General features: G+C 39.9%; 1 protein-coding gene across 1 annotated transcript; it reads right to left on the bottom strand.

Annotated features, from left to right (window-relative positions):
* Window positions 1–464: 464 nt before the first annotated feature.
* On the bottom strand, window positions 465–8,760 carry vrk3 (VRK serine/threonine kinase 3). Its single transcript, XM_034680506.1, has 15 exons — window positions 8,631–8,760; window positions 7,453–7,670; window positions 7,205–7,363; window positions 6,997–7,119; window positions 6,772–6,906; window positions 6,507–6,653; window positions 6,025–6,080; window positions 5,471–5,537; window positions 4,759–4,843; window positions 4,568–4,667; window positions 4,375–4,467; window positions 4,157–4,289; window positions 3,701–3,818; window positions 1,720–1,778; window positions 465–1,635 (listed from the first exon to the last, which is right to left on the bottom strand). Exons 2-15 carry the CDS (start codon window positions 7,667–7,669, stop codon window positions 1,499–1,501), a joined length of 1,629 nt encoding a protein of 542 aa, XP_034536397.1. The 5' UTR covers window position 7,670; window positions 8,631–8,760; the 3' UTR covers window positions 465–1,498.
* Window positions 8,761–9,351: the final 591 nt, after the last annotated feature.

Here is a 9,351-nt window from a genome sequence, read left to right as displayed (position 1 = left end):
AAAAATTAGATTTAAATAGTATTAATACTACAACAATACAACTTGGAGGATGTCAAGTGCCCCAGATTTTGCAAAGTTATTATTTTTTCATGGGGTTGTTTTTGTTAAAGTTGTCTATAAACGGCTGCCATATTGAGTAGAACATTTTTATTTTTCCTCTCAGGGTGAATTTTATTTTCTCTAACTGCAAGTGCTTGTCAGCTGATTTATAGAGGTTTGGTTGTCCTACCTAAAACGGCAGGACCAGTCTTAGGACAGCATCCCAGGTGAGTGACAGCATGTAGGCCCCTTCATCCCGGTTTAAGGAAGTTTCATCCAGGAAGTTTTTTTAGTCGAAACATGTCAAGGTAAAAAAAGAAAAACACACTAACCTAGTAAAAAGAACTGTCTTATTATAGATCATTTATTCTTCTAAGTAGCACATCCTAGTTCCTGGTTTTTTTTTTCACAAGAGAGAAACAAACTTCATGCAAACAAACTTTTATTAAAACACTTCAAACAGAAAACAGCTGGAACAAGCAGCAAGTTGGAAGAGCACATGTGACACTTTTTACTATTTAAGTATTCATTTCACCGAAAACAGTCCATAAAACCATCACCCATTCAAGTTGACCCTGAAATGTGTAAACTTGCAGCACATTTTGTGAGAAACCAGAACACATCAAGTGCTTTAAGCTTTAATACAGATTAAAACCCATTAAAATGACCTTTGCATGTTTAACTCAAAGAACTCTTCCCCTTCAGTGCAACGAGACATCAAACTGATAAAAACTAGCTAAAAACAATTCATCTTCTTCTTTTTGCTGAACTTCTATGAAAGTAAAATAGACATAAGTGAATATTTTTAACCACACAAACACACTGATGTTTTAGTTCTTTAACACTCCTCACAGGGCTGTCATGTTATAAATGGATGGCACAGTGACAGGTTCCCCTCACTTTTAGTGAATAATTTTTCCACTGAGTAAAATGTGTCTTTTGGTTCCATGTAATCAGCATTTCATGTAAAAGCTGCAGCAGATTTAGGCAGAAATCTTACAGAGCTTAGTTTTTTAAATGATAATAATAAGTGTAAATTAGACAAATAATGCAGTGTCCTTAATGATCAGTTTGTATGTTGGGCTCAGTCTGAACTTTAAATTTGTTTATTTAACTGAACTTGGGCTTTAAAGTTTTAACACCCAGTGCGAGTGCGGCCCACAGTGCCTTTTTTTCCTGTAAACTCAGCAGAGATAGCTGCACTCCTTCTACCATCTCTCTCTAGAGGAAACACAACTGCTGGGTGTTGGTAAACGTGTGATTTAGAAGAATACGGTGTCAACATCCAGTTTGAAATGCAAAGAATAATGTGAGTGCAAAGGCTTTCATTATAACGACTCAATTGAAACATAAATCTTAATATTAACAGAATCAATTCTATGATGTAAAACCAGAATATGCTGCTGATTAGACAGAACCATGTGGTTGTGTTTGTTTCTGTACTCCTGAGTGTCCTTCCCTAAAAGCTAAGCGGCTGCTCCAGTGACCCCCCCTGCTCCAGCAGAGCATCACTCAGTTTGTCCTTCAGCACTGAGTAGTCCGGCTGCTCAGTGTACTGCAGAGCCATCACTGTAGTCAGGTAGCTTTCAAACACATCTACAACACAAAACACAGAAAATATATCAGTAAAGGGAAAACGGATAAACACTTCATATGTGTCATTTAAAACATTTAACTCACTGGGAACTCTTTTCCTCCCAAAGCAGTGACTCAACAGAGCAGGAACGTCCTCCATGTACCTTTAATGAGAACATTTTGAAGTAACCTGTGTTTGTTTCCATTGAACCACCAACTTAAAGGGATATTTCAGTTTTTTTGAAGCGGGGTTGTATGAGTTACATGTCTCTAGCTGCTGAAGGGGAAGACTGGGCTGAAATAACGAACTCTGAGATGAGTGCTTGGGTCGGAGTCTCTCAAAATTAGCTAAATTACGTGGCAGAATCGGCCCGATCTGCAGAAAACTGTAGCCTAGCTTGCGTGCTGTTTCTCCTGGCAGTTTCTCATTAAAGGGGCCGAGCTGAGCAGCCCCTGTTTAAAGGAACCCTGACTGTGGGGACTAATAGGCATAAATCTGCTTTAATGTTTGTCTCATACTAGAATGCTTTGTTAAATAGACATGAAGAATTGTTATTTCTTTAAAGAGCGAAATTTATAACACATATTCTAACCTACTAGCCATTGTTTTACTAGCACAATGCAAGCTGGGTTGATGACGTGTAATGGTTGCGTCTTGCCGAGCCTCTGGTTTTCGCCTTGTTTACTCGCTGGCTTTCAGGAGCGTGAAAACCATAATAATGCCACACTGTGCTGCGTGTGGGTGTAATTTCCAGTCGAAGGGAAACAAGGGGACTGATGTAAGTCTACACAGCTTTCCAAGAGACAAAGAGAGAAGAAAGAAGTGGGAAATTGCTTATGGACGTACACAACTTCCTTTTTTTTTTTCTCTTTTCTTCTTATTTTTCTCTTTTTCTTTTTTCTCTTTTCTCTTGTCTGCATATATATTTCTGGTTTGTGTCATGTTTGTCACAAACTGTCAAATATTAATGCAATTTATTCTTGCAGCAAAAGAAAAGAAAGAAAACCTTTTTCTTCTGTGCTTGTGACTGTGTGCATGCAACCATCACCATCCCTCTTAGAACTCTGGCCTATCTTTTATTGACAGCTAATATCATGTTCTGTAAAAGAGGGCGTGCACACCCGCCAAAAAAAATAAGAGAAAGTGAAAGAAAGATTACATAAGGATATACAAAGGGACAGGGAAAGAGAAGGAGAGAGAGACCTAACACACTTAGATGGAGAGGGACCATCTCACCATGACTCCAAAAACTCCGTGCGGTGATACTAATGATTAAGCAACCCTTAGTGTCCACAATCATTACTGAAGCTTGGGTCGCAGAGGGTTGCCGCCGTGCTGTGTTCTATTTGTGTAACAAGACCACCACTGGTGCAGATGAAACCACTTGGGTCAGATCAGCCGAGCGGTTCGGCCCGGCACCCGGGCCGCGAGAGCAGTCAGACCGAAGGACCCAACCCGCCGCGGGAGACCCAGGCCAGGGGACAACCAAGGACCCAGACCGGAAGCAAACAGGTACCGCCGGAGCACCCAGGGCGACCCCCAGGTCACCCAGTAGGAGGAAAGGGGGGCGAGATCCCGCAGCCCCCCCAAGGGACACCCCCACAACACCGCCCCCACAGCCCCCCAAGACGGAGCCAAAAGGAGCCACCAGGGCCGAACATAAGTTCATCAGAGCCTTCACAGAGCACCCAGGAATCACATGCTTCAGCTGACACGCATGAAGAAAACAGACTGTTGCAACCAAATGACGTCACTACCCAAACCTCATTGCGACGCAAAGAACAATGGCGGCCTACGAGTGAAAATATTTTTTCCAGTTTTATACAAACTAAGATATTTTGAGAGATTTTATTATCATTTTTATATAGCTGATACAAACATTTATCATATAGGAAAATACGTTTTGGTAGCCGGGGTTCCTTTTAAGGCTGGTACAATTACCAGTGGTATACAACCCTACTTAAAAAAACCTGAAATGTCCCTTTAACCACAAAATGTTTTATGTTTGACACGTATGCAGCAGAACTTTGACCAAACTCAGTGTTTTACTGTGTTTCAAAGATGTGTGAAGTTTAAATATCTCACTTCTGTTTCTGGGTGGCGACCTGGTCTGGGTTACTGAGTGTGGTCCAGGGCAGGGTGCCTGTGTGCCAGTGCAGCATGCAGTAACCCAGAGACTGCAGGTCACTGCGTCGAGATGGAGCTAAAGCAGAAAACACACAACATAGTGACCACAACATCCAGCTTCACCCTGATAGATAAACACCAACACATAACCCTCAGGTGTACAAATAAACTTCTAGTTCTGGTTCTTGAAACGAGTCGAATGACTAGAGAACCTTATTACAAAACCACAACCCGCTTCAAGAGACAGAATCTGATCAGTCGTATAATGTGAAGTGTGTGTAGGTGGTGGCTCTGCAGACAGATGGGCTGTGGGAGGCGTGCTTGTGTCCCCTCCTGTATGGCTTGTACAGCAGCCTGTAGAGAAGATGGCATCTCATGTGCTGACGTTAGTGGAAGAGGAAATCAGTGACTCACCTGCTCCCTTGTGTGCATCCAGACTAATAAACTCTGTGGTGCCCTCGTGTGGCGTTCTGCTGGCTTCACGGTATTCCACATGCTGTCCACCTGGACAATACCTGAAGGCATGGTAGTATCCTGCCAGGTACACCTAACCACACAAACAAAGACAGGTGAGTACGAAACAAACTTCAATCATAGACAGATTACAGTTTTTACTGATCAGCGTGTCTCACCTGAGATTTCTCTTCTGGTTTGATGAAAATGTTTTCTGCAGTTATATCAGCGTGAACGTACTCGTTTGAATGGATGTACTGCAGCACGTCTAACTGCAAGGAGGGAGAAATGTTAGCTTTGATTAAGTGAGGGGCAGAACCATAGCTTTGTTTTATCCATGGACTGAAGGACTGCTCTATATGTTACACTCACTATTCTACAGGCGAGCTGAAGAACAGTTTTCTCAGACAGCTTCTCTTCTTCCCCCATGACTGACTGGAGACACTGACCCATGTTGGGAAAAATGAGAAACCTGTTGACAAAACATGAAGCACAGCTTCAAATTAATGTGACACTATTTTATATCTTGTGTAAATATTTCTGAATGAATTGTTTTTTCACACCTGTACGAATCAGCATGAGGACCGAAGCCAATGCAGGAAGGAATCCCCAGAAAATCCATTTTATTTAGTTTGATCCACTTTTCCACTAAAGAGACACACAACAGGTTTTAATAGGAGGGTCAACATGTGGTGCAAAGAAAAAGATACACACCTGATACAGCAGAACTGAATCTCCTGAGGGTTAAAGATATTATGTCATATTAGCCTAATGATGTTCCTGTTAAATGACGGAAGAGGATAAGAGCCACTGGAAAAAAAATAATTAAAAAGGTCAAATTATTTTTCCATTATTATTATTATGAGAAAAAAGTCAGAATTCTGACTTTAATCTCAGAATTCTGACTTTGTTCTCAGAATTCTGAGTTAATCTCAGAATTCTGACTTTTTTCTCAGAATAATAATAATAAATAAAAATTGACCTTAATTATTTTTTTCCAGCAGCCCTAATCCTCTTCCGTATTAAATACACTCTCGCTACTTCTTCTATTATTTCAAAGGATTGTTGTAGATAGACGGTTTCACTCTTTAGATGTTAATGATTCCATTTTTGACTGATGTCTGATGAAAGCTAAAACTGAACTAACTTCCCTTCTGTTGCAGTTTTTATCAGAATAATGAGTCATGTTTTGAGTGCAGCATCGATGAGTGACATAACAGCAGAGCAAACTGTTGATAGTTGCTGAACTTATAAGGAAACAGATTAAATCCACACCAGATGCAGGTTTGGCAGCTCTCTGCAGAAAGTTCTGCTCATTGAAGATTCTTCCATCTTTGGCTCCCTGACAGGACAAACAAGAAGATCATCTTTCTTGATCTCAGTCAGGGTGACTGAAGATTTGTTATTAGCCGTAAAGAGAATATCACAACATGAACCTTTTTTTTGATGCATTTCAAGGCAGCACCTCAGTCTTGTAGCATTGTAATTGTAAAGGCAGATTTGAATATGTATGTGTGACCTGTGTCCGTATTTAAGGTCGTACAGGGTTATTGGCGGTCATTTCCTATTTAAGGTAGGAACCTTTGTTGTGTGGTCAGGTGTTCCACCCGGAAAGGTAAAACTGTTTTTGACCGCTGAAGCAGCATGGTGCTTATGGAGGAGTTATGTGTGTATGTTCGTCTGTGAAATGTCATGTTTTGGACACTTTGGAGCTCATATCACGGAAATAAACGGACCGAGAGTTCAACTTGGAAATATGACTTGGACTTTCATTCATGAAGCACGGTAATTCACAGCATGTGCAGCAAGAATCTCATGGTCTCACTTACCAGTTTGAGGATGTGATGTGTTTCCTTGGAATTTGATCTTGCAGCTGTTTGGAGAACTAAAAATGAGAAATGAATATAACAGGTTTATGTAAAACTAGTTACCTTTCTACAGGATACAGTAACTGACAGGGATTTCATTCACAAACATGTCAAAAATAAAAGTAAATTGAGGTGAAAAACTTCTCTGCAAATATATTCACCTCACTTTTGTGTGGACGCAGTTCTAATAACCTCTGCTGTTTAGTTCTAGTACCAGTACTTGTACACTCACACTAAGGTCTGACAGAGATGGTTAATCCATCCTCAATGTACCTTTAAGCCCTGATAATAAAGTTGACTTTGACTAGTCTCTGAAGAGTAAATGTGCTGTCTGGCTCACTGTCACCAACACGATTCACTCCAAAGATACCAGATGTTTCGACTGTTTAACTGAGCTTTTCTTTTTAACAGAATGTCTCCAGATGTAATGAACACAGTCTCACCTTCATAGAAGATCTCTGTTGTACTCTGATTGAGCGGTTTCCCCAGCTTCCATTTCTTTCCTGTTGTGTCTGTCACCTCCTCGCCTTCCTGCAGCGGCTCCACAGCAAGTGCATGTTTCGATTTCTTGGCTTTGCTTTTACCAGCCGCTGTAAATGCACACAAACATTTTTAACTTTTCATACAGCAAAAAAAGGTGCTGATTTTGATCTTCATTGGGAAACTGAATCTTTTATTAATATGTATGGTTATTGATGCTTAGTTCACCTTTTGAAGGAGACCTGGAGTTTGTTGGTGACACAGTCCCAGGACAGCCGTCGACTGTTATTTCTACTGCTTTACTTCCAGTTACACCTTCCACCCGCTTCGCTGCAGGGCTGGAGAGTTTTGCCTTTCCTCTGACTAGATGGATGAAAGAAAATATCATGACGTAAAAATAGGGCCTTTTTTTTACTAAAATAAAGATTGTATATGTGTTGTGTTTCAACTCACGAGATCGAGGGGACTTCCCAACAGGAGAAGAGTCCGGCTGTAAAGTTGGCTCAACCTCTGCACTGAGTTTAAAAGTGACTGTGTGCTGCTTTGTAGGAGTTCTAAACAATCCAACACCATTACCTGTTGATGCAAATGTATCTTCAAAAAGCTTAAACTATCAAATGATTTCATAAATCTGTGTGCTTTCAAAATTCCATTTCGATACCTTCAATGCTGTCGTCTGTGGCAGGGTTAGTGGAGGGCACCAAGGGTGAAGAGACATCTTTGAAGGTATATGATACTTCCTTGTCCAGACGTAATGAGTTTCGGGTCTTTTGCAGCGCAGGACGAGGTGAAACTGTAGTTGACAGACTACCAGCAATGCCTGTAGGAATAACAGTGTTTGCATTTACAGTATCAATGGATAACACAACGTCACTCCTCTTAAAATATTGCAATGTTTTTTACCCTAACCTTTTGTAGCTGCACAACTAGTGCTTGAAGCAAGGCTCGATTTCACTACTGATGATGCCGCTGCTTCACTCCATTTGGATGGAGAGTTACTTAAAAATTCTGTTGAGCTCACAGGTCCAGGTTCACCAGGAGAGGGAAGCTTCTCTCCACATGATGGACAAAATCTAAAATCAGGCTGCAACTTTGACCCACACTGGGGGCAGAAATGAAAAGGCATTCTGTAAGAAGAAAAACAAACATATTAGTATTGTCCTTACTGCTTCAGGTATATACTTTATTTCTGTGTTTACATTAACCTGAAGACTTCCCCAGATTGAACATGCACAGGCTTGCTATTATTGCAAAGGTTAAAATCAGTTAATAGATCTGCACAGTTTACCTAATTTATGGATTAGGCAGAAAACTTAGTAAATGTGAGGATTTGCTGCTTTTCTCTGTAATTTATCAAAATACATAGAGCGTGTTGAATTGGGAAAAAGAGAAAAATTAGTAAGAGCATTATTCTGATTATTTTGTTTTGAAATTTAATAAATGAGGCTTTAAACTGCTTAAATATTGAAACTAAGCTTTTGATCATCATCGTTTGAAACTCATACAAAGACATATTTTCCCCTGACTGGTGAACAAAGTTCCTTTACAGTCATTTTGTGAATTTACCTGTCACATCATTACCCCTAAAGAAGTGTGCAAATCAACAGGTTTTGGTATTGATAGAAATAGGTTAGGTGAAAACAACTGTATCGTCGTCCCCCGTATCTATCTTTCAGAACATCACAGCTGTAAATTGCTGTTTTAATCTAATTCAAGAACTAAAAAAGAGCTTGGTACACTAACTTAGCAGGCTGTTGCTGCGTTACCAAGAAACATTCGCACAGCTGTGACAAATAAATAAATAAACAAAGTAAGTAATGTTGTAGTAAATCGACAAAACCATTATATCCAACGGTCGTGTGTTACTTATTGACACTTGTGTTGTTCTGTTTGAAGAAACACAATGTTCATTTAGCCTGATTAAATGATTATCTTGCTAGCTGAAGCACAACTTTCTTAAAACCAAAATATGATTCCAGTTTTAGGTGGCAGTACTTTCTTTTTTTCTGGTTTCGGGCCTTGGCTTTTAAAAACTTTTCAGGATTTTGTAAAAAGTTGCAAGAACAAGTGAAAATTGTATCAGATACCTTCCCAGACAGACACTCCTCCCTGAACGATCAGTGTTACTCTTCCGGGTTTAGTGGAGCTTCTTCTTCGCGGGAAAATTGTTCTTGTGGTTGCAGCACTGCGGGGGAAGTGTGCCCCCTACAGGACTTAATGGTAACTACAGGCGTTTTTTTACAGCCGGTCCTTACCATAGAGTCGATGAAATATGAAAGTTATTTTATCTTAAACATTACATAATTAAAAAAACAACGTTTTCAAACATGGTGCAGCATAGTTCATGATTTGTTGAAAGGGGTTGTCAGTGGCTAGTGAAAATGGGACATTTTTCCTATGAAATGTTGTAGAAGTGATCATCTGAAAATTTAAACAATTGCTGAGATTACCAGAAATAAAGTGCTGAATATTGATATTATGTGTTCCCCACCTTGTTAAGTAATTGTTGATAATTATTGTGAGAAAAAATTAACATTATCACTGTCTTCACAGCTAAAGGCAAACTGAGCAAATTTGTAATTTTCAGAAGAGTGTATCAAACTGGTAGCCCTTCGTATCACTCAGTACCCTTGAAGTAGTTCAGTAACCCCTGCCATAGACTGTAAAAAAATGTTTTATACAGTCTATGGTCCTTTCTCATAACTGATGATTCGACTTTAAAGCATGTCACAAGTTTATTATGGTGCATGTCATGAGAGAATTCCTTGGACTATTATCTGTAGGACTTTACCTTAAAATAACTGAACC

The sequence above is a fragment of the Notolabrus celidotus genome, chromosome 3, assembly GCF_009762535.1.
Source record: "Notolabrus celidotus isolate fNotCel1 chromosome 3, fNotCel1.pri, whole genome shotgun sequence".
Lineage (NCBI taxonomy): Eukaryota > Metazoa > Chordata > Actinopteri > Labriformes > Labridae > Notolabrus > Notolabrus celidotus.
Note: the sequence above shows the minus strand (reverse complement) of the source record. Positions and strands in the feature narration are given on the sequence as shown.

Coding starts and splice junctions, on each gene's coding strand:
- vrk3 (XM_034680506.1), bottom strand. CDS start 7,669: ATGCCTTTTCATTTCTGCCCCCAGTGTGGGTCAAAGTTGCAGCCTGAT. Junction 6,081..6,506: donor AACAGAGATCTTCTATGAAG/GTGAGACTGTGT, acceptor TCTCATTTTTAG/TTCTCCAAACAGCTGCAAGA. Junction 4,468..4,567: donor TTCAGCTCGCCTGTAGAATA/GTGAGTGTAACA, acceptor CCCTCCTTGCAG/TTAGACGTGCTGCAGTACAT.